The sequence below is a fragment of the Pelodiscus sinensis genome, chromosome 22 (genome assembly GCF_049634645.1).
Source record: "Pelodiscus sinensis isolate JC-2024 chromosome 22, ASM4963464v1, whole genome shotgun sequence".
NCBI lineage: Eukaryota > Metazoa > Chordata > Testudines > Trionychidae > Pelodiscus > Pelodiscus sinensis.
The window spans coordinates 2,410,534-2,435,093 of NC_134732.1; the positions used below are offsets into that span (position 1 = coordinate 2,410,534).

The window sequence follows — 24,560 nt, forward strand, 5'->3', positions numbered from 1 at the left end:
ACACAGCCAAGGCCACGTGCATTTGTGGGCCAGGCCCCACACATCTGCCCGAGAACTCTTGCCCAGTTGGAGTCAGCAGCTTGCACGTCACAGGCAGAGCATTAGCGGTTGCCTGGCATGGCTGTTAGAACTGGAGTCCGGGCCAGTTCTGTGACGTCCATTAATAACTTCGTTTAATTTTAAGCAACTTGCTTCCCAGTGCTGGAGGTTTTGGTGAGCTGCAGGGGAAGCTCCGAGGGCAGCAGAGAGACAGTCTCAAGCAGGACTGATGTGGCAGCTGAATAGAAGGAAAAGGCCGCCACAGATGGTTCCGTTTGAACAAGGTCTCTGTGCCCTTGGGATTTCAACAGGATTGCGTTTTGGTCTATGGCAGAAAGGTCTGCCTTGCCCCAGCCAAGCAGCTGAGAGCTGAAGGAATGCTGCTGCCACTCGACCTAGTGCCTACAGATTACAGGCACTTGGGTTTAGGTCAGTGCTTTTCAAACTTCTTAGGCTGCATGCCCATTTCCAAACAGTCTGCCCCGCCCGCCCACCTGCCTGAGACAGGGTGGCAGTCAGTGCTCCTGTAAGCTGGGTGCATGTGCAGCTGCTCAGAGTCACATACCACCCAGCTGATGAGCAGAGCCCCTACGGCCAGGGTTTGGGTTTCTACTGGTGGTGCACACCCACCCATGCTCTGGTGCACATAAAATGTATTCTGCACATGGATGGGAAAGTTGGAGGGAGCGTAGGTCACACTATGCCTGTGAACAGATTGCCAAGTCTTACTTTAGAAAACGTGTTGTCCCCATCACAGGACTTTTCTTGCATACCTCCAGTGAGAGCTCACACAGCCTCACCAGAGCCACTGGCTTATGCTGTCCCCTAGTTTGCAGAAGGGATCCCCTGTCTACAGGATGAAGTGTGGCTGCAGGACAAAGCTGGAGGATGTGGGACAGAGGCAGGTTCAGCTTCTGGGCTGGACTTACAGCTCCTGTTATCCTCCCTCTGGGCCAGGGTAAATGGACTTTCCTCCCCCTGCCAGGGCATAGGAAAGGCCCTGCTCACTGGCCCGCCCTCGTTCCTTACCTCCTCACTGCATGTGCGCAGCATGGGAGCAGAGGGCTCTGCTAGGAAGCACAGGGCCTAGTGGCCCCCTCTCTGCTTTAGAGGCTCCCCACATTGCAGCCCCTTCAGGAATCCTCTCCTAGTCACTACCTCCCCCTACCCTTCTGTCCTTGGCCTAGGGCACAGTTGGCATGAATTCCCACTCTTCTTCCCTAAATGCATGGGAGAAGGGGGTGCCACTGGCCATACCATGTACTGCCCCCCCGACCCTTTTTGAAAACAAAGGGTCTCCCTCAGATTCCCGCTCTTGTCTCAGCAACGCTTATACTTCATCGCACACCTCACCCCACGTTGGCAAGGACAACCATCAGCATCAAGGGCTCACTGCTATGAAATTTATTAGACCCCCCCATTTATCAAACCACCAGGACAGTTCTTTTGAATTGCCGTAATTCCAAAGTACTACAAATCACCGGGCACTACCACGCATGGGGCCTTTCATCGGCTTTGGAAGCACACAGTGTACAGGTGCATCAGTACCTGGCTCCTCTGGCAAGCCTGGCAACGTGTCAGTGGAGCAGTGAAGTTCGTGGGCTGTTTTCAGAAGCAGCAGGTCCCAGCAGGGTCACTGGGGTAGAGAGCTGGCACCACCAGAGTACACAGACACACCCTCCCCTTCTGACTCTGCAGACGCTCTTCCCCAAGCAAGTGCAAGAGACATTTCCAATTCAGCCACAATCACAGACAGCTTGATTGTGCTCTATTGGAGAAGCAAACTGAATGCATCGGTTGATTTAAATCAGAAAGACAGGAGCTCGGTCCTTTGGAGAAGGTGGCAGACTCGGATACTGTCCTCCCATCCACAGTGCCTCAGAGGCCAGCCCTGGGCTGGTCATCCTTCCTTTTGGCCCAGGAGTAAAGTCACATTAGCAGCAACGTTCAGTTCACTAACATTGGTCTTTCCCAGAACATGCTATTCTGACCCTGAGTCTACAGTACTAGCGATGTGCCCACAAGCAGTGGCAGCCTAGCAGACTGACTGTATATTGGCTTGCATTGACCATTAGCGAAGGGGAATTCTAAAAAGCCAGAGAACCACCTATTCCTTGTGGAAGGAAGGGGAGAGCCTGGAGCAGAGGGGCGGGAAGGGCCAGGTGCAGGCTTGACAGCACTGGCTGACTCAGCAGGCGAGCTCTCCACACTGAGGTGTGCGCCGGGGCCGGGAGTGCAGGGGCTGGACATGTCTGAGGCCCAGCAAACAGGAGCAGGTTCAGAAGCCAGCCACAGCCGTGTGGAGAGCAGGCAAACCCTGGCTGGAGTGACTGTGCTTAGAGCCTGACACCAACAGCTGTGCTAGGGAAGCTCCCGCCAGTGCTTCGGAATGCAAGGGGCCAAGTGTCGCCTCATGCGGGTCCAGCCACTCATAGGGAGCAAAGCCGCACTGGAGGCTGGGGACGCTCCCATTCTAATTATCATTCCCATCTGAGCAGAGAGCAGTCTCCCCTTCCTACCACCCTCCCTGAGTGCCCACACCCTGGCAAACCCCCGGAGAGCCCTCAGCGCTCACACAGCCGAGACTGCCAACCTGAGCCTCCTCCGCAAGCAGAGCTCTCCAGCCGTTCAAGCGCTGGCTCCAGCGGCAGCTCAGAGCCGCAGGTGCCTGTTCAGGTCACACCTGCGGGTGGGCGGAGCCCAGCAGACAGTCCTAGGGTCTCCGTCCAGCATGGGGCTCACAAGGTGCTCTCAGTCACTCCCAGAAGTCTATTGGCAGCTACTCCCAAAGGAGGAGCGTGTAAGGCCACAGGCAGAACCCAGCAGCTGCAGGTGTCCCAGAATCCAGTGCAAATATTCTCGGAAGTGCCCAGTGGCATGCCGTCCCCCTCAGGCAGCAGGGCCCGTGCCAGGCTGGAGTGCCACCAGCTCCTTGTGGGGCTTCAGAAAGCCTCCCGCCCACAAAGCGCAGCCAAGGACACAGGGAAAGCTGCCAGGTTCCCAGCTCGGAGGGAGTGCTGCAGGTGCATGGCCCAGGAGTCAGAAGTACAGGGCAGGCTCGCTGCTGAAGTCGGAGAGGCCACTCTGCTCAGCCGGAGTGAGCTGCAGGAGAGGAGAGAGGTGTTTGAGCAGAAGCCTTGCCAGTCCTGGGTACAGCCAGGGGCCCATGCTGCAGGCTCTAACCTGGTACCTTGCTGGGGCTGGTGGCTACACCCCATCTCCATGCTGAACGTACGTTACCACTCTCAGAGGAAGGCATGGAGGCCGGCAGCTGACCCTCTGCCAATAGGCAGAAGGAGGCAGTGGTTACTGCTGGCCTGTCTGGCCCTTGGTTCCACTGGGGCTCCCCACTCCACCCGAATGCAGAGGTTCAGCATGGAAGGATCTCTCCCTCTCCTCTGCACCACGCTGGCAGCAGCACTTCAGGGCTAGGCCGAGAGCCAGGGCACAGTGCAACAGGCTCAGAAAGTCCTGGTCTGAACCAGACACGACCTGTACCTGCTGACAGTGGGGGGCACCACCCCAGAACAGCTGAGTCATGCTGCCCTTGGGTAGCCCCCTTCTAGAAAACCACACCTGTGTCCCCCAAAAACCACAACCCCTCCCTGCCACTTCCAGCTCTCTCCTCGGCTTCTGCTGGCCCGGCACAGCTCACCAGCCCTACGAAGAACCCCCCCACCCCGGCCCAGTGTGGCTGAGGGGAGCACATGACCCAGCCACCCCTGCTCTGAACTCTCACCATGACCTGGCTCCCTGGAGGATTGGCCTCTTTCAGGAGCGGCCTGGCGGTGGTGGCAGGCTTCTCGTACTCCTGCTCCTGCCACTTGCTGAACTCCACGGAGTGCTTGGGGGTGTAGCTGGAGAAACCTGCAAGGAGGGGACACGGACACTTCAGAGCTACTGACCAGAGCAGGGAGCCCAGCAGCCAGCCAGCTGCTCCTCTCCTGAAGGCAGATTTCCTCAGGGCCACCTCCCCCAACCTGCAGAGGGTCCGGCCCAGCTGGAGGATTCACTGCCAGGCTCCTGCTAGGGGGTCATATGGGAGCTAATGGAGGCTTCAGCTCCTAGTGTGGGACCCAGCAACTTCTGCCCTGGCTCTGGTGGCTGCAGTTGCCCCCTCTTTCCCTGCAGGGACCAACAGGGCAAGCACTCACACCACAGTCTATTGTGTGGGCATCTCAGTGGGAGGCACGTGGAACTCCCCTCCCCCATTCGGGCCCTGTCTGATTACATTCCTCTAACACCCACTTCCGCCATGCAGTGCACAGGGAAGTCAGGAGCCAAGCATCCATTTGCCTGTTGCTGTTCACCAGATCTCCCTTGGTCTGGGAGTGGGGGTGTCCTGCTGGGCTGGCTGCTGCCAGCCCACGCCACGTGGATGCTGCCTAAACCCAGTAGGTGCCAGCTCAGCCTGTCTGCAGGGCAGGCCAGGAGCAGGCTGGCGTCACATTGCCTGGCTCACCTGAGCTGGGCACGTTAGCGACCATGGTGCTGGTTGGGCGTGGAATGTACAGGGAAAAGGGCTTGTCCTCATCATCATCTTCCTCCCCTTCTGAGACAGACTCTTCCTCCCCGTCCTCCACCAGCGAGCTCTCGGAGGGGTACTCAAACATGGTCTGCAGGCTTGTCTCGTTGAAAGAGATCTTCATCTGGAAGAGAGCAAGGAATCTTGGGAACAAGGCAACCGAGCTGCAATCCCTATCCCGGCTCAGCCCGGGACGCTGCCAGCTGACACAATGGCCAGGACAGATGCTGTGACTTTGCTCCCTGTTTAAGGTGCCCTAGAGCGACCTGACTTGCCTGCAGACCCTGCTAGCTTCTCAGCACTATCTAAAGGGCAAACGGCAAATTGGAGCAGGGCATGCAACCCACAGATGCTCTCTGGGCCTCCTGCTTCCTCTTCCTGCCCAGGGGCTCCTCACCTGTCATGGTGCCCCTGAAGAGCAAGCCAGGCCCCAGAACCCCAAGGAAACTCTGGGTCAAACCCAACCTCCAAACCTCATCCAAATGCAGCATCACCTCCACTGCCCCTGCAAGGAGCACCCCTTGCCCAACCGGTTGCCATGCATGGCTCTGGCCGCAGGGGCTCGCATGCAGTGCACTGCAGTGACCCAGTCATCTGGGGCTCCCCCCTTCACAGGCCCTGCCTGGACATGGGGACAGCCACCTTGCTCCAAGACCAGGAGGTATCTTCCCACCCACAGGAGCTCAGATCCCATAGCACAATTTGCCAGGGACTTCAGTGCAGGACCCTCCTCTGCCCGGGCACTCAACTGCCCAGTCACAGGCAGGACCCACAGCCAAGGCTGGAAAAGGACCCACCCATGGACATATTAACTACAGAGCCCCAGGGTAACACCCACTAAACCGTACCTGTCTTCTCCAAGGTGAGAAGCGCCCTCCCTGCCCCCGAAGCAGAGCACCACAGGACTGTCCCAACAGTTCTGCCAGCCCAGGGGGCAAGAGGGGAGTGCCAAACCCTCCACAGTCAGAGCCATAAATGCCCTTGCCTGGAGCTAGCCAGAGTCCCCACGAGAAGGCTGTCCTGGCTGCTTCCTGGACAGGCCAGACTGCTGGCTAGGCTGTAGGGAGACCTGTGCAGGTCTGGTCTGACACACTCACAGGCACCTCTGGTCAGTTTCCCTGACACTGTCCAGAACAGCAGAGGAAGCATAAAGAGTCTGATCAATTACCTGTGCTCCAAGCAGCAGAGACCAGAGCCATTCCCAGGGAGGGGCAGAAATCCCTGCCCTGCTGCTCACCTGTCAGAGCACGTGACAGGCTCCCCCCGCCCCTTCCTCCTCTTCGCCTGAGTCAGCACAACACCCCAGGGGCACCTGCCTCTTCCCAGCAAGGTCAGACTGGAGAAAGTACCTTCCAGCTGCAGCAGCAGGAGGGGCTTGGCATGCCAGCACACCCAGCAGAGCCTCCGCCCTGGAAGAGCAGCAGGCAGCCGGCTGATGAGACTCCACCAGGACTCAGCACATTCCAGACAAGCCGGCACTGCATGGCGTCCGGACTCCAATCTCCAGGGAGACGGGGCACAAGGACGGCTGCCGAGCGCTGCTCGGATTCCTGTGTCTTCTGAAGTTTAATTACTCTACAGCTGTGGGGAGGGGGCAGAGGGCCAGCACCTCTGCCACAGGCCACGAGCACCTGCTCCGCAGCGCCCCTACTGGCTGCCTGATGCACTGCAGGGGGAGAGGAGCTCTGGCTGCTTGGTCAGCTGCTTCCGAGCTGGGCTGGGAGCCTAGAGGCTTGACTGGCTCTGCCTGAGCCTAGGGCAGCATCCAGCACCAGATGGCTCCTGGCCCCCACACAGTCCCCAGGAGAAGTGAGAGCAACCAGCAGTTCCTGATTCTCTGCCCCAGCCCTGGGCAGAGCAGTGCGGGAGGAAGGGACTACCCTAACTAACACTAGCTGGCATCAGTCTCCTTGGGGATAGCTGAAGCGCAGCCTGCAACAGCCACTGCCCCTCTGCACCCTCATCATGCCACCTGCACCCAAGGCTGTGAGACCGGTGAGGTCAGAACCAAACACCAGCTCTGTCACTAGGGAGCCCCCACCTCACTCTGCACCAGGGGAATATCAGGTGTTCCTGATCCCTGCCCCTAACAGCTGACTGTGACCCCTGGAACTTGGGCTGAAGAGGAAGGTGTTGGAGGAGGGGGGACAGAGTCTGGCATTATGAGGCTACACCAATTTTGTTCCAATGCTCACCATCAAGGCGCACCCAGCCTTCCCAAGCACAAACAGCAGCTGTAAACACGTGCTAAAGGAGGCCCTGAGCTGGGCCCAGATGTCCTCAGACTGGGGCATGGAGGAAGAAGGGAGGTCAAATAAGACAGCCCCTACAGAAGTTCAGCCAGTTAGGACAAGCGGGAGTTGCTCCTGAACAAGGCAGATACCAAGGGGAGGGGAGGGGATCAGTCCCCAGCAGTTAACTTGGAGCTGGAAAGGCCAGAGGGACCCCACCTCGGTCAGAAGGGACAGAGCCTTGAGGAAGGCAACTGATCAAATCCAGTTCAAATTCCATGGCCAAAGACCAGCTGCAGACGAGGGATGTAATAGTGTAGTCGATAACTGATTAGCAAAAGCTGATAGGTTAGTGCTACAGACGACATGCATTCCCCCTCCCCTTGCCAGTACATCTTTTAGCAGGCAGGCCAGCAGCCCAGCTTAGTCCCGGCTTGTGATGGGTCCGGGACCTACACCTGCCAGGCCTGGCTCTGCATTTAAAGGGTACCAGGAGCCCGGCAGGCAGGCAGGCAGCCTGGCTCAGTTCCAGCTTGTGCCAGGTCTGGGAGCTCAGCCCCTGCACCCAAACAAGGGCTGCTGCCACCCTGGGCTGCTGCCTTTGTATCAGACGCAGCAGCGCAGGGCGACAGGCAGTCAGTCCGTGAGGGGAGCTGGTTCTTCAACTGGCTCCCCTTGCAGATCAGCTCCCACCTGGCACCCTGATACAGAGGCAGCAGCGCCGAGTGGCAGGGGGTCCTCAGGAGTAGGGCCGGAGTGCACTGGCTGCCGGCCCCACCCCCAGGAACCATAGAATAGTCGAGTAACTGATAAGAATTCATGAGGTTAACTAACATCCCTAGTGGAGACAGACTAGCCAATGTGCCCGCAATGGCACACAGACAAAAGACAGGAAACAGAAGCCAAAAAGCGCCCAGCTGCAGCACTGCGGGCTGTTCCTCAGGTGTGTCATCTCGCAAGCACCCAAGACATTAGCCAAGGAGCAGTAACCGCGCAGGGGGCAAGGCCCAAGGAGTAAGCAGAGAGCATAACGTGAAGATTTCCTGAGACACACCGAGGCAAGGGGCGAGAGGAATGCCAGGCAGGACTGCTTGGTCTGGGCACTAAACCGCCTGGTCCCCTTCCCTGCATGACTCTAGAGCCAAGCCCTAGTGACAGAGCGAGTGCTCGGCGAGCCGTGCTAGCCAGCCTTTGGCAGCCTGCCAGTTCTTCTCTTCCCACACAAGCCTGCCAAAGACGGGGCACAGCAAACCCCTTATCTGGGCAACTAACGGCTGTTACACCACATGCCCCTGCCCCACTGGAAGGGGCAGGCACCACAGGAACTGCAGCAATGCAGCTAACCCACAGCGAGACGCCTCCATGCAGACCAGGTCTCCGTGGCCACCTCACTGGTGTTCATCACCCAGCGTGTTGGTAACAAGTGACACGCTGCAAGCGGCAGAGCCAATGAGCCAGTTATGCAACGAGGCCGGGCTCAGCAGATGTTAGAGGGGAGACAGCAAGAGAACGCTCTGGGCCATCCATGCAGAACAAACAGCCGCCTCACTGCGCAGGACTGGGCGTGGAGGAGAAGATCTGCATGAGTGGCCGCTTACCCTGACAGCACTAGTGCAAACAAGCTCCTTCTGTTCCCAGTGCACGCCAATCCCCGCCCTCAGCTCACTTTACCCTCGAGATCCCCTGACGTCAAACTGACCCTTGCTCCCTGGTGGCTCTTGTTCCAGAAGTGCCAGAGCAACCGCCAAGTTTCACACATACACAAGCTTTCCTCCCCTCACCAGCGAGCAGGCAGCACCGATGCACAGTGCAGCATGCCCCAATTACACAGAGTGCAGCGAATGCCAACCCTACAGGAAGTTTAAGTTAGCGCAATGATCAGAGTTGCAACTCGTCCAGAAAACCCAGTTAATACCCCTCCTGCTGTGGACGAGAGCCAGAACCTCCAACCACCAAAGAATCAGGTCCCAAAGAGAGCAGAGCGCCCCTCCTAGCCACCCCTTGCAGCTCTGCCAGCTAAGTGAGGCAATCGCCATTTATAGAGCCTGCAGCACCTGGTTTCTTTTGCCACTTCCCACCCCAGTACTGCCCTTGCCCCGCCACAGCTCCCCTTGAGAACTGCAGAGATACAGGCCTGTCGGGGCAGCCTAGAGACGGAGCTGGAGGAACACTGCTGTACTGCTGACAGAGCGGACGTTCAAATCCTCCGGGACACAGACAGTGTTAGGGAGAGCTATGGAGCCCTTTACAATTAGGATCAAGGAATGGCAGGCCCATCTCCACTTGGAGATGGGTTTAGAAGGGTTACTGACTTTGGGGAAATACGGCCAGTGAGTGGAAGATGGGGCTGTCGGGGATGCTAAGCAGCATGTCAGCCAGCACCCAACATCTAAGTTCCCTCTAAGCTGTGCAGCTACACAGTAGACTATAAAGGCCTCTCCTCTGGCCCCAAGCCCAGACCTTATGTGGCTGGGGAGAGGCACTTCTGCCCCAGCCCTCACCCTGCTGCAGCTGGGGAGAGGCATCTGTCCTGCAGGTGTGGCTGGAGGGAGTCCTTTCTCCCTGAGACAGCCCCAGGGCGGCCTGTACCTCAAACCTTGCATCCCTGGCCCCAGCCCAGAACACTCACCTCCAGCCAGAGCCCTCACGCTCCTGCACCCCAGCTCTGAGTCCCCTTTCTACACTCCAAATCCCTTGGCCCTAGCCCCACCACATTAATTTTGTTATGTGCACCAATATGGATGCACACATTTCCAACCCGGCACACATAACAAAATTCATTCTGCACATGCATGGGAAAAATTAGAGGGGACCACTGTCAGATGTACACCCCTTAAGGTTTAGGAGAGCAGAATGGTTTCCCCAGGCCCCTGCATTTACCCCATAGGCTCCTGGGAGTCCTTAATAGACTTGGGACTTTCCCATGTTGTAACAGGTCTCTGACCAGCTGAGCAGCATTTTGGCAGCCTGGTGCCGCCCAGCTGCTTTGACCTTCTTCCAATACAGGGGCTGAATGCCAGCTCCCATGTGTGTTCTAGAAGGTCAGCGAGCAGGTAAACACACCATCGAGCATGTGGGAACAACGCTGGTAGCGCCCAGAAAGTCACTGGGGAGAGGGGAAGTTATGATCTCGGCTCACCTCTGCAGGCCAAAGGGCTCCATGTGCCACTCACTCTCTGGTACTGTGCCAAGCAGGTGGAACAAGCAAGCAGGAGTCTCTGGGACCCTGAAGAAATGCAGAGGCAGAGTCGGGGCAGGGAGGGGAGGGATCTCCCTGACCTTTTAATTGTCCCCTCCCCCGGGGCCTAGCAATACAGTTATCCTTTCGGTTTGGTCAGGAAAGAAAAAAAGGGAGTGTCCGTGCAGGCTTCTCAGAGCTTTACACCCCAAGGAAAGGAAGAACACTGCTTGGGAGTGGGGGTGGGGAGAACATTTCCTTCTTTCCCCAGGGTGTTTGTACGACAGCAATGCAGGAAGTAGGGATGTAAAATCCCACTGAACTGGCTAATCATTGAACATACTGTTTAACCAGTTAACCAATTCAAGAAGATTTTAAATCTCAGTCTAGATTTAAAAGGCAAGCTCCAGGTCCTGGCTGGTGGAAGCCCACAGTAACATGGGGATGGCGGAGCCTGGCACTAGCTCTCCCATCACAGGCTACAGACTGCAGTACTACAGCTGCACCCCCAGCAGCAGCGTTAGGGCCCTAGAAGAGCCTTGCCTGGATTATTTTCCCAACACGGCTCTCCTGTCACACTCTTCATGGAGGCAGGAAGGCGTCAGTGTGAAGTGACTCCACGCTAGACTATTCGATACCATCCCACGAGAGTCTGCCAAGATTAGCACACTTTTGCTTCTTGAATTGAGTCAGTGTTTCTACCCACACAGAGTAAGATTGGCACAGGCTAGCATGCCCGGGAGTGCTGGGCTGTTGGCAAAGGAGAGTGTCTGTAGGATCAGGCACCGGTTCCCATGCCATGCTGCTCAACAAAAGGATCTCCCCTTACAAAACCCCGCTCTGTGTAATCAATACACCGAAGCACATGGTAGATGGGAAGAAGGCACCCGGACTCGAAATATTAAACTCCATGTAAGGGAAGACACGGGGAAGTTAGTTTCAAATTCCTGGTGAGCAGAGACAGTAGAGAGGCATCAAAGGCATCAGGAAGTAGAGCTCCTCCAGAACCCAGCATGCTGTCAATATCAGCCCCAACAGCCTCAGAGCTCCACTAGGCACCTGGGGGCCAACCGCGGGGGCTTCTCCAGCCAGACGGCCAGCACAATCCCTGTCCATGGTGGGCCCGGCCCCCTCACTTTCCCATCCCAGGTTACCCGCTGGCTCCCCAGAAGTGGGGCCAGCAGAGACTGCCAGCCCTGCTCCCGGGAGAGGCTTCTGAGGGCTCTGCAGTATAAAGCTTAGAGTGCCTGTAGCATGTGTAATTGCTAAGATTTTCAGCAGTTACACGGTTACCTGTTTAACAGCCTTTTTACATCCCTTGTACAACCTCTCCCTTCCCCACTTCCAAATGACAGATCGCATCCACAGAGAGCAGGGCAGAATAACTGCTCTCCTGGCCATGAGTCCCTTCCACACATGGAGTTATTCCAGAATAATTATAGCACTATAACTTCACACCCTGGCCTATGCTAAAGCCAAACAAACTTTGAAGTGCAGACAAGCCCCAAGACTCTTGCTGCCCAGCCAGACCTGCAGCAGAGAACGCTGTACTCCAAGCCAGCCAAGGCCAAACGCACCACCTCCCACTGTGTTCCCGGCCCAAGAGCCTGCGGCTGGTTGGCCATGGTGGACAGCACAGCGCCTGCTTCATGCACTCTCCCTTCTCTCAATAATGATCTAGAACATGGGCAGCCAACCTTTTTTAGATTGGGAGCCAAAGTACATGGCTTCCCCCAAGGCCAGATTAACTCTTCTGGGGGCCCAGAGCTAGCAGATTTTGTGGAGCTCCCTACACTCTGGAATGGGGCCAAAAAGGATGGGTTCAGCATGCGGGAGGGGGATGCCAGAGGTGTAGTGCAGGAACAGGTAGAGAATGGGGAATCTGGGCCAGATGGGACAACCTACTGGCACAGCTCCCTGCGGGCACTGCTGGCTCCATGATGGCAGGCATTGCCCCCCACTACTGCCATTGACCAGGAATTCCAACCAATGGGAGCAACAGGCATGGAGCCTGCAAGTAGCACAGGGGACAGAACTGCCCAGTGCTGCCATTCACAGTGCAGCACTGCTTCTTCCCTCCCCACACCCCTCACCAGCCTGTAGGCTGATCTGGCCAGCAGATTGCCTTGATCCACCCCGAGAAGCTCAGCGGGGCTTCTCCACCCCAAGCAGCACAGCGCTGGCACTCCAGCCACACCTGAGGGAGGGAGGGCTGAACTTCACTCTTCCACGTGGCTGGAGCACCAGCATTGGCTCGCCCTGCTGCAGGGAGGGAAGTCCTGAGCTTTGTGGCCTGGAACAAGGCAAGCTGCTGGCCGGATGTGGCCTGCTGGCCATGGGTTCCCCACTCCTGGTTAGAAGCAGCAGCATAAGCGCAGCGGGGAGAATTGCTGCTCCTGGTAGAAGGCTCACAAAGACCAAACACGGAGGTGAGACACACAAGCTTTCGAGCTCCTTTGGGACTGGGAGAGGCACTCGAGGACATGTCTATACTACAGTCACACACCTGGCTATGATCAGAGCGCCTTCCGATTTGCTGACGATCAAATGAGGCTCTGCCCTCCAGACCGGATCTCTCCTGAAACAGGACTTTGACCACAGAGCCCATTTATCTCTGCTTTACAGTCCACTTCCCAGCTGGTGTGGGCAGGCAGTGGGTGTGTTCTTCCCAGCAGTGACAGGAACTGTAGTCAGCTGGGCTGGCGTCTCAAAGGCAGGAACCCATTCCTGGAGCAGCAGCACTCTGCTAAGGTCACATTCACGTCACCCTCAGGGAGGCTCTATCGTGCAAAGGGGCGCCCACACCAAGTATGGGTGAAACTATTTGTCAGCCCTGCCACCAGCCAATCAGCTCCATGGGTGTTAGAAGCTGCAGGAAGTCAGATGCCAGGAGGTCACCAAGATTTAAGAGCCACGTTATGGGACTATGATCGGAGCTAGGGATGATAAAATTAGATTAATCCACTAATCAAATAGTCAATGGCATTTCCATCGATTAGTTGATGAGGGTACGTCCACTTTGAAATGCAGCAAGACCCCGCTGGGCTGTTGCTACACTTCAAAGGTGAAAGTGCATTTCAAAGATTGAAATGTGGCATAGAGCGCGCCCCCCCCCCCCCCCACTGGCCCCGGGCTCCACGCAGCGCTTCCGCTTTAAACGTACAAAAGCCTCAGCAGGGCTCTTGTGCATTCCAAAGACTGAAACGCAGCTGCTGCACCCTTGCCCCCTTCCAAGGCGCTGGAGGGAACCAGCTTTTAAGCCATCTCCCCCAGCACCTCTTTCTCTCCCCCCCACCCGTTGCTGCCTCTTTCTGATAGAGGCAGTAAGGCCAGGGGAGGGGAGACAGGAGAGCAACTAGTTGACTAGTGTATCAACTATCCGATAAGCTTCTGCTCATTAGATAGTTGACTAGTCGCTTATATCCCTAATCAGGGCAAGTCTGCACAGTGGTGCTTCAAGGTTTGTGGCTGCCAGCACCTGGCCTACCTGCCAGCACTAGCATGTCCCAATGACTCAGTTCTGCTTGGGGGATAGGCACGTCTCCATGGGAGCTCCAGGGCTGGGGGAAGGGGTAGAGTGAGGAGGGCCGGGGGTGAGGGGGTGAAGTTTGACCATCCGTGGGTAGAGGGGAAGTTGGTACCTATGCTGGAGGATAACTGGTGGCAAAATTTCTCGAATTTCAGATTTCAGATCTAGGATTCATTGCACCGCAACCTCTGTGACAACAAAAATCACTGCACAGCTCCAGAAGTTTGGTTCAAAGTCTGAGCCCACCTGAACCTTATCACCCTGGGCAGGCGGGCCAAAGGCTTCAGCCCTGGGCATGAGACCTCTAACCTGAGACTTACCCCCCAGGGCCTAAGACCCAGGTGTCAGGGATCAGGTTTCAGCTTCAGACAGGGGATCAAGCTATAAGTGGGCTTTGGCCAACCCAGCTTTGTTCCAACCTCTGGCTTCAGCCCCAGGGGAGCCTAACACCACCTCTGGAGACACCATTAAAATGAGGCATGCCCCAGCCACTGGGAGAGATCCAATGCCACCCAGCTGTTTAGCAGAGCACACATAGCTGCCCACACAGCATCATGTGTGTCTACTGGTGGTACACATCCACACATGCCTTGGTGCCCATAACAAAATTTATTCTACACATGGATGGAAAGAGAATATTAGTTGTGACCCACTTTAGTGTCCCAGAGACAACTTGAGAACCACTATGGTTGAGTAGCAGAAGGGCAGACAGAATGATCAGTCTTGTTCCTCAACCCAAGAAGAGCAGCATTTTTGTTGAAGAGCCTAATTCTAAATGGATATTTGCATGACACTTTTAAGCAGAACAGTGACATTCGGAAATGCAGCAGCTTGGAACATGGCATGCATGTCTGCAGGGAGACAAGAGCTCCAAGAAGAGCTCTTCACAAGCAGTAGCAGAAAAGCACTGGACCTCACTTCTGTATCTGTACCTAGCTGCAACTCATCCAGTGTAGCAAGCTCCATGATGTGCCAAACAGAGCAAGTCACACTTGTGCAGGGACCTCTCCAGCCATTCCTGAATCCTGCCCATTGCTTACCAAGCTTCCGATGGCCTGGTGCGTGACTAAAGACAGCACCGGATGTTCACTGACTGTGGTTTTTAAGGTTTTCCAGTTACAGACTAACCCAGCTACCCTTCTGAAGCTACGTGTGACATGCTGGCTGGGACAGTCCCTTTTAAGCCCTGTATCTGACACCCTGACTTTTTTGGCAAAACTGCATTTGTCACTGCTCAGGCCTCTCTCCTTGTGCACAATGCGGCCCTTCTCTCCTAGGCACCCTCTTTGCACCAGTACCCAAGGTCACTCTGTTGACTCCTACAAAGCTACGTGGCAGCTAAGCTGGTTATTTGTGTTTTTCTCACTACTTTTATAGACATCCACTCCATGGAAAGCCAGGACACCTCAAGCAGCAGCAGAAACCAAGAACATATGGCTCCCCACAGAGCATGGTAAGAAACTCCTGGGGCACAAGGTGCTGAGACACTCCCGGTAATATACTGCCAGCACTGAAATCAGAGGCACTCCGTCAGCGTAAGTGAGCAGGAGCTGCTGGCAGGGGCTCACATTTTGGAACTTGCAGCCACAGCCTGGATTTGTTGGCCTCCAGGGCACAGTACAAAGCAGATTTTCCCATTTCTCTAGTAGGACAGGTGTGAGCTCAAGCAGATCTAGTAACATCCAGCCCTTTGTCAATGCTTATGGGAGGCACCAGGGAATAGATTCTAGGCATCTGAAGAAATAAACTGTTCTTCTGCAAACTTCAAGCGTCTTGGGAGCAACCTCTCCTCACTGGCCAGTCAGCAGCAGAGACAGGAGTTTGCTCTTGTTCAGATACATGGCTAGTTTGTAGCTATCAGAAGCAAAGAGCCAAAACTCACTGACAATCATCAACTGTTAAGGCTGTCAACAGCAGAAACCTCCGAGGTATAGACACTACTTACATCCACAGGAACAAAAGAATGCCCAGTCCAGATCAGTGGTCTGTTCGGCCTTGTATCTGTCGGACAGTTGCTAGCAATGCATGCTTCAGGGGAAGGTAAAAAAGACCCACTTGGGTGAAAGATTATGTAATAGCTTGTCCACAGGGAAAATGTCTGGTGCTGCTCACTCATTAGCTTATGTCACGAAGCAGGAGAGTTTATAGCACTGAAGTGATCCCTGGAGGTTGTCATTATCCATATAAGTAAACAGCCGTTTTTCAAACCTTTGTACACAGTTTCAATACTATCTTGTGGCACTGAGTTCTTCAGGTTAATTATATTATTAAAGTTACTTCCTGGCAGACCCTACATTAAAACAGTTAACCAATTAAGTGTTATTGTTTAATGGGTTAATAATCATGTTAACATTCCTGATCCAGAGGCCTACTGATTCCTCAGGTTCACTGCCTCTGATCCAAGGTAAAGATTTTGAATTTGTTCTTCAAACCCCTCCTCATTCCCATCTTACGTAATACCGGACAGTTTATGCTGCTCAGCTTGATTTATTTTCTAGAGCATTCTTGTTTGGTTCAGACCAGCTCTTGAACTTTACTATTTAACCACACTGGTTTTCTTGCCTTCATACCCCCCTCTAGTTTAGGGACACAAGCTTCCTGGGACTCGTGGTATCTGACCAGCCTGCATGCTGAGTCTAACCATTTTCATTTCCTCATTTTTTGCTTTAGAACCCCTTTTCTAGAACTGTCACTTGAAATTTGATGGCCTCAAAGGAAGACGAACCTTATTGTGTTGTAGACACTACTGCTTGTGTCACAGCGACTAACTTGGCTGAATCAGTTTCTCAGTGTTACTTAAGAATAAGACAAGACAGTCTCCCTCTTGGCTTCCAGAACTAGCTGATACAAGAAGTTGTTGGGAAATCTCTACCCATGTCCCAGTGTGACACTTTGGTCAGCAAACTGTGGGTAGAGTACTTATTACCTTACCAAGAGTCAGCATTTCTTGGAGTTCCTCTACACTGCACACAACTCCTGTTTTGTGATGTGGAAGCCAGTATCATAATCCTATCAGGATTAGGGTGTGGAGTGTGTACAGTATCCTTAAACTTGCACTGCATAGCCATCTCTCTCTCCTCAGAATGGTATCACTGTGCAACAGATCCTCAGGCCCAAACTGCTCTCCCACTTCCAGTCTCCACTGTATAGCTGGGCAAATCACTCAGCGTCTCTCTGATATCCAAGGGTACACAGGCAGTCTAGCAGAGCAGGGAGTCATTCCAAACTAGCACTGGAACCACCACACTACCCATTCTCTCCAGTTTCAGATGCCCCTTCTGGGCAATATGTAGGCAGCTAGCACATTATCCCATTGACTTGTAATTCTACTGGGTACCAGAGGTTGCATTAACAGATGTTTATAGTTCAGGAGGTGGTTTCTTTCTAGGAGAAACCAAGATCCCCCACTCCTTCCTAAATGCAGGAGGAATGATCAGCCTCCATCTTTCTGTTAAGAAAAAAAAAATCTATGGGAGTTTGTGCTAGGGATGTTTAATCAACTACTCAATTAATTGATATTTATCTCATGAATTTGTATCGGTTACTCGACTATTCTATAGTTCTCAAGTACGGGGGCAGCAGTCAGTGAACTTGGGCCCCACTCCTGCGGAGTCCCCTGCCACTCTGTGCTGCTGCCTCTGTATCAGAGGCAGCTGCGCGGGGGTGTCAGGTGGAAGCTGGTCCATGAGGGGAGTCAGTTTAAAAGACAGCTCCCCTCATGGACTGGCTGCCTGTTGCCCCATGCTGCTGCCTCTGATACAGCAGCCCCTGTCTGCAGGAGAGAAGGGGGAGTTGAATTCCGGGACCCAGCGCAAGCTGGAACTGAGCTGGACTGCCCGCCTGCCTGGTTCCTAATACATTTTAAATGCAGAGCCGCAGCAATGGTAGATCCTGGACCCAGCTCGAGCCAGGCTGCTAAAAAATTTACTAGTGGGGGGGGAGGGGCGGGGGAGGAGAGAGAATGCATGTAGTCTATAGCACTAACCTATAAGCTTCTACTTATCAGTTAATCAACTACACTATTACATCCCTAGTTTGCCCCTCCCATCTTGGTTCCCCTCCCTCCCATCATGAGCCTAATGGGCTGGATGACAAGTGTGGGAGATATGGCAGCTAAGGGAAGCATGCTCCATAGAGTCCCTACTTTTCAGAAGATATTCTTTAGTTTTTGCCTGAAACAGCACATTGCATTAGTATGGTCTGACTTGAACCTCAAATTGCAGCTGCCACAACGATAGCGAGTCTCAGCCCTTCCAAGAAAGAAGAGAAGAAGCAAGTCAGTCCCAGCCAATTCCCCTATTCAAACACACAAGGTCAGACCAGTTAATTTAATACTAGCTACATTTTTACGTGTAGCTAGTATTAAATTATTTGCTAATTCTAATACATGGTCCTCATGGTTCAACCCAGCAAATTAGTTAAAAAATCACCACTGAATTCCAGGAGTCCATAGTCTCCAGTTAAAGGAACATAGATGAACATTAACCAGTGAAAAACAGCAAAGCTGCTGTGTTCCAGAGCTAAATTTCCACATGCAATTCATCCAAATCTGAAGTTTCCTTTAAATATTACATCTGCTCAGGCCACCCTGTGAACAGTCCCTCAAAGTCTGAGGAAAGGCTACATATTCCTGCTGCAATTCCTGCTTTGAGGTGATAAAAACAAAAGCTATTTGGTGTCCTGTTTCAAACCTCAAAGTCAGTGACATATGTTCTTAACTACCAGCAGTGCAACAATGTGTTTTAGCATTAGGTGCTGCTTCTGTCTTGGAAACAGACCATCATATCAATAAAATTACACCTTTGTCAAATTAGCATAAACATGCACAAACATGATTCTGAATCTCAGCCTCACCAGAGCAAAATTTGCTTCCAACTGGCGAGCAGATCTGGCAGTCAGATCTTTCAAAGCCATCTGACAGCAGTCCAGGCTAAGCTATGTATTTCTCTGAGTAGTTCAGAGCTGTGCACAGGCTCCGTCCTAAACAGAGGTATGGGGCTCTATATTCTCAAGAGTTCAGCGGTGCTGACATCCCACATGCCCTGCCTAGTGAGACCCTGCTAATCCCTCACCCACCAACAAGACCTTATTAACTCAGACAAGAAGCCAAGTTTATGTCACCTTGTTAAATAGAACAGCAAGATAGCAAGCCCATGAAGGGAAGAGCAGTGCTATAGAGCACATTAGACACAGCATGCAGCACTGGAAAAAAGGTCACCCCCCAAAGCCATCTACTACTCACTTTTACTAATGTTCAAAATTTGTAATGTTTAAATGAAATGCAGTCTTGTCCTGCAAAGCTACAGCAGTACACCCCATGGATCAGCTCTCATACGGAGGATGTAAACAACACAACTCTGCCTCCCAAGGGCTGTGCTGGCTTCACATGGCTAACAGGAGCAGAAGTCCTTAACACCGTTGCTTCCCTACTCTCACACAGGGCAGCTCACACCATGAGCTGAGCCACATGGGAAAGGCACAGTCACTTTAGAACAGAACCATCCCCGACACCCCCATCAGGTTACCTTTTTGCGGCGAGAGTCTGTCTTGCTCATGCAGGACTTCTCCAGAGACAGGTAACCGCCGATCACCTCAATCTCATGCACAGTGGGATAGCGCTTTTTAAGCAGTGGCCCGAGGTCCAGGAGGAGTGCACCAGGGCTCCCCAAGGTTTTGCCCTTGCTGCCGCTTTCCTCATCTTGTTCTTCTGGTTGCTGAGCTCCGCTGGTTCTACTGTCAACCTCCGTCCCAGTGTTGTGTGGCTTCCTTTTGGGCACTATGGTAAAGGTATTGCCTCCTCTCTGCTGGAGGGAAGAGGAGACAGGGTGGGGTTTGTACAGAGGTATAGCAGTAGCCTCTGTTCCCAGTGCTGAGGTAGCTTCTTGGGGCTGCTCTGAGTCCTTCAGTCCCACAGCAGGGCCCATCTCTTGAGGTAGGCCCCCAGGATCCAGCTCCACAATGTCATCATCAATATAAGTCACAGGCACCAAAAGATCTTGAGAGACCTGTGGGGGGGTGATGGGCTCCTCCTGCTGCTCACACTCAGGCTTCAGGGGTGCTACAGTCCCTGCAGGTTCTGTCAGACACTGTCCTCCACCACGGCGGGGGACAAAGAGGAAGGAGTTCCGTGAGGTTAGGCGCAGATTGGCCAGGGCTTGCGCTTGGAGATCATTAGCTGGGATGGTGGCCAGGTCCGGCTTGGGGGCTGGGCGGATCTCGAAGGAGCCCCCATTCCTGAGAGCAGATGCCGAAAGTGGCTGGCCTGAGCTAGGGGTGGCACTGGGTTGGGGTGGCTGGATCTCTTCTCTTCTCTCCGGCTTTGGCTGGGTGTTGGCTCTGGCAACAGAAACGCTTGGCGATGGCACTGGAGGTGCCTTGTCCTGCAGGCTCCTACCCCCAGGGCTGGCACTGTGCTCCAAGGGGCCATTCGTGAGCGGGGCACCACTGTCCTGGCGGAGACCCCGGGGAGTGACAGTGAAGGAGTTGGAGCCGATTTTGTGCAGGAAGCCACTGGCCCGTGAGGTATCCGGGGCAGCTGGGACCCGCTGCGGGGCAGCAGTGCTGACCGGGGAGCTCGGGACCGGCCGGAGAGCCACGGCCCTGACGGGGGAGCTCGGGGCCCGCCGGTTTGATGCGCTGACCGGGGAGCTCGGGGCCGGCTGGGGAGCTGTGGCCCTGGCCGGGGAGCTCGGGGCCGGCTGGGGAGCTGTGGCCCTGGCCGGGGAGCTCGGGGCCGGCTGGGGAGCTGTGGCCCTGACCGGGGAGCTCGGGGCCCGCCGGTTTGATGCGCTGACCGGGGCAGCCGGGACCGGCCGGAGAGCCACGGCCCTGACGGGGGAGCTCGGGACCGGCCCGTTTGATGGGCTGACCGGGGCAGCTGGGACCGGGCAGGGAGCCACAGCCCTGACGGGGGAGCTCGGGACCGGCTGGGGAGCTGTGGCCCTGACCGGGGAGCTCGGGGCCCGCCGGTTTGAGGCGCTGACCGGGGCAGCCGGGGCCCGCCGGGGAGCCGCGGCGCTGGCCGAGGAGCCTGGCCCCGGGAGCGGCCGTGGGGCGGCCCCGCTGGCCGGGGGGGGGCGGCCCCGCGGGCGCTGGTCGAAGCGCTGCAGCAGGCGGCTGACGCGGCCGGGCGGGGCGGGCTCGGCCGGCTCGTAGACCAGCACGCGGGCGGCGCGGATCTCGGCGCGGGGCGGCTCGCGCGGCGCGAAGCAGGCGGCGGCGTCGGGCCGCGACTCGATGATGAGGATGTTGTCGGCGCGGATGGTGCGGAGGCCGGGCACGGCGCTGTACAGCTCCAGCAGCTCCTGCAGCGGCCGCGCCGCGCCCCGCCGCCGCCGCCGCTCGCCCTCGCGCCGCATGAAGGGGTTCTCGCGCAGCGGGCCCAGGCTCTCGCCCAGCACCCGCCGCTCGTCGGGGGGCGCCGCGCCCGGCCGCGCCGCCGCCAGCTTGGCCCGCTTGCGCTCCAGCAGCTCCCGCTGCCACGGGGGCAGCGCCCGCCCGGCCGGGGGCAGCGGCGGCTCCATGCTGCGCGCGCCGCGGCCCGGCACCGACTGCGCCCGCCCGCCGGCCGCTTCGCCACCTGCCCCGCCCCGCCCCCCGCGCGCGCCCATTGGGCCGCCGCGCTGAGGCGGCGAGGCCGGCCATTGGGTGGCCGCCCAGCGCGAGACGTCTCTGGAGGGAAGCTGGCGCTGTGCGCACGCGCCGGCGGGTTGGGGTTGGGGCTGCCGACCAGGTGGCTGGAGCCGCGTGGGCGTGGTCACTGGAGCCGCGTGGGCGTGGCCGCCGCGGGCGGGGCAACTATTTGAAAACATGGGATGGTGGGCGGGCGAAGCCCGCCCACCTTCTAAAAGCCCCTCCCCAGCCTTATGGGAGGGACACTGGACCCATGTCCAACTAATTCCTTGGGACAAATAATGAATAAAGGATCAAGGAGTGCGGGTTAGAGGTTCAAAATAAGGGAGCCGGATGGGGACACCGAGCAGAGAACCCCGGACCGCGGGCGGGGCAGAGGGGAAAGGAAGCGGGTGCGCCCGGCCCTGGGGCGCAGCTGCGGCAGGGAGCGAGGTGCACGGGCGTGTCCGGGCTGCATCCGCTGCAGAGTGGAGCCCCGCAACCTGCTGGCGTCTCCCGTGTCAGTGCTATTTCGAAATAGCTTATTTCATCCCTTTCTAAACACAGCGGTTCCCAAACGTCCCCTCCTCCTCCTGCAATGAGGGTGACAAGCATGTTGGAACAGCGAGCCCGAAATAACGGGCTTGCTGGGAAGACGCGGGATAGCTACCTCGGACACGCTGGTATCCTGAAAGCGTGTTGCAGTGTAGATGTACTCGCAAAGAGCTGTCAGGGACCTGGGTTACAATAGGACAGTACGGGTACGTCTAGACTACAGGGTTTTGTCGACAGAACTTTTGTCGACAGATACCGTTGACAAAGCTTCTGTCGACAAAGAGCATCTAAACTACAGCCAGTTCTGTTGACAAAGCAAGCCGCTTTGTCGACATAACAGTGTGGACGCAAAGGACAGTGTAGATGCAATAATGCCTTCTATCGACAGAACTCTGCTGACAAAAGGCGTTATTCCTCGTAGAATGAAGTTTACATATGTCAACATAACTCAAAGGCAGTGTGGACGCAGGTATAGTTTTGTCGACAAAAGCCCACTTTTGTTGACAAAACCCTGTGGTCTAGACACACCCTACCTGTAAGAAATGTTAAGTTACTTTAACAACTGAGGCTGCAAGAGTTTTTCTGACCATTAGGGTATGTCTAGACTACAGGGTATTCTTCTGTCGACAAAGAGCGTCTAGATGACATCCAGTTCTGTCGACAAAGCAAGCCGCTTTGTCGACATAACAGTGTGGACACAAAAGACAGTGTAGATGCAATAATGCCTTCTATCGACAGAACTCTGTCAACAAAAGGTGTTATTCCTTGTAGAATGAGGTTTACATATGTCAACATTACTCAAAGGCAGTGTGGATGCAGGTATAGTTTTGTCGACAAAAGTCCACTTTTGTCGACAAAACCTTGTAGTCTAGAGACACCCTTAGTGTCTAGGGCCAGGTCCTGCGCCTTTGGGGTGTAGCCACTCCACTAGCATGTGGCCTGCTTTACAACCACTGCAGGGTAATCCCAAGCCAAGGCGGGTCACACACAAATTTCATAGACAGGACTTGTTTATACTGCTCTTAGTGCTAGACACTGAAATGTAAGTACAGTATTTATGTTCCAGGTGATTTTTATAATGATAATAAAACCAAGAAAACAAGCAATTTGGCAGCCGTAGTGTGGCTCTGACACTTGTATTCTTATGTCTGATTTCTGTCAAGTTTTTGAGTGAGATTAAACTTGAGGGTACACAAGAGGAATCAGCCTCCTGGAAGAAGGACAGTAGTCTGGAAAGATTGAGAGCCGCTGCTCTAGGACCGACTTGGCTCAAGAGTCATAATGGTCCTTATTAATTAGAACAGATTTCATAAGGAGGTAGGTTGTATTGCGGGAAAAGGTCATTCGTTGAATAGCCTTATCTTCTAAGGAAATAGAAAGGGTTAGGTATTAGTCCCCAGTACAAAGGTACATTTCAGATGAGAGAAAACGAGCCTGTGCACTGTGACAATTGTGACCCCACAAACACTCACTCAGAAGGCTTGTCTATGCCTGAAAGTTCATTCCAATTAAGGTAGACTGTGGATTTAAAGCATAATAGCTAACTAGGATTAACTTTGTGCCTAGAGAAGCCCTAACTGGCTTGGTTGTACTTAGTACTTGTTAGTGAAAAGAAGCCAACCAGTAGCCCTTGAAGAAGAATACTTAGCACCTGAGTAGTGAATTTTATCTTTAAAGAACTTCACGCCCACTAACTAATAACCCCAGCTACAGACTTCCCAGGCACCCAGCAGCTCACCAAGGTGCTTCATTCCTAAACTGAAGGGGAAACAATTCTCAAAAGATGAAGACATTGTAGAGGGTTGGTCAGCACCACACCAGCCCAGGGCACAGCTGAGAAGGGAGTAGAACCCAGGCTGTCTCCCAGGTAGCAGTGGCCATGGGACACTTGCTGAGCTCCCCTGTAAATAATGCCGTAAAGCTGTGTCCCTCTATAAGTGGGATTACACAGTCAGTCCCATTTTCTGCAGTATCACTGCTTAGCACAGTGGGTGTAAATGGGGGGAAGGTGCTTGAGAGGGTATTGCTCTGGGAAGACACAACCGAAGCTGTTGCCCAGTCTTTAGATTGTGTATTCATTATGTAGATTGTCAGTGAATTGCCAGTTACCACTCTGAGGGTGGTCAGAGCCTTGTCCCAGGATCAGACCTGCTATTTAAATAGTATGGGTGGGAACCCCCTTGTGCACAATTGCAACATTCACACAATAGCAACTCTTGTATATTTACAAATCTAGTTTATAAAAACGCTTAGCGCAGTCACACACACCCTGACTTGGCAAGGCAGGTAGGAAATGTACATCTGTATTTCCATATGCTCGCACCATCCCTTCTAGAACAACCTTGCCTTCCTCCTCCTCATCAGTGGCACCTTGCAAGGGCTACATCTCCTTTTCCGACTGCCCCTAGGGTGGGATGCCACTTGTATCATCTGTTACACTGGGGTGGTTGTGTTCGATGCATATTCAGTAGGGGATGTTTTCCTTTCTCCATATTTGTGTTTCCTCCTCTTACTAATGGAGAAGTGGCTTTTTCCGATAGCTCAGTGTACCATTGATCTCAACTTATCATATACGTCAATTCGTTCCCATGGCCCCTGTTGGGGTTATGTATCACATTTATTAGTTTTGTCCTACCCGATTATTCGGTTTGGTCTTAAGTGGTTGTTGGTTTTTTTTCTCCAAGTTGTGCTGTCCCTGTTAAGTCTGAGGGTATTTTTAGAAGCCCCAATGCCATTGAAGGTTGCTTTATATCGGTGAAAGGACCCGAATATATGCATATTGCCTTTGCTATCTAGGTGAAAGGTCCCAGGGATAGATCTGCTAGCTCTGTCTTCGCTCAGCATACAGGATATGATCTGTATGTCCCTTGCATTACAGCCAAGCTGCTTTAA

The 24,560-nt window shown here is 54.5% G+C and overlaps 1 protein-coding gene across 1 annotated transcript; it reads right to left on the minus strand.

Moving 5' to 3' along the window:
• Window positions 1–1,428: 1,428 nt before the first annotated feature.
• TPRN (taperin) lies at window positions 1,429–21,074 on the minus strand. Its single transcript, XM_006131846.3, has 4 exons — window positions 19,028–21,074; window positions 4,502–4,688; window positions 3,779–3,906; window positions 1,429–3,141 (listed from the first exon to the last, which is right to left on the minus strand). The coding sequence occupies exons 1-4, from the start codon at window positions 21,023–21,025 to the stop codon at window positions 3,079–3,081; spliced, it is 2,376 nt and encodes a 791-aa protein (XP_006131908.3). The 5' UTR covers window positions 21,026–21,074; the 3' UTR covers window positions 1,429–3,078.
• Window positions 21,075–24,560: the final 3,486 nt, after the last annotated feature.

What these genes read in the sequence shown, in the direction of transcription:
- TPRN (XM_006131846.3), bottom strand. Translation starts at nt 21,025, where the DNA reads ATGGAGCCGCCGCTGCCCCCGGCCGGGCGGGCGCTGCCCCCGTGGCAG. An exon ending in CGCTAACGTGCCCAGCTCAG is followed by an intron (nt 3,907 to 4,501) that starts GTGAGCCAGGCA and finishes CCCTCCTTGCAG; the next exon opens with GTTTCTCCAGCTACACCCCC. An exon ending in CTCCAGGGAGCCAGGTCATG is followed by an intron (nt 3,142 to 3,778) that starts GTGAGAGTTCAG and finishes CCTCTCCTGCAG; the next exon opens with CTCACTCCGGCTGAGCAGAG.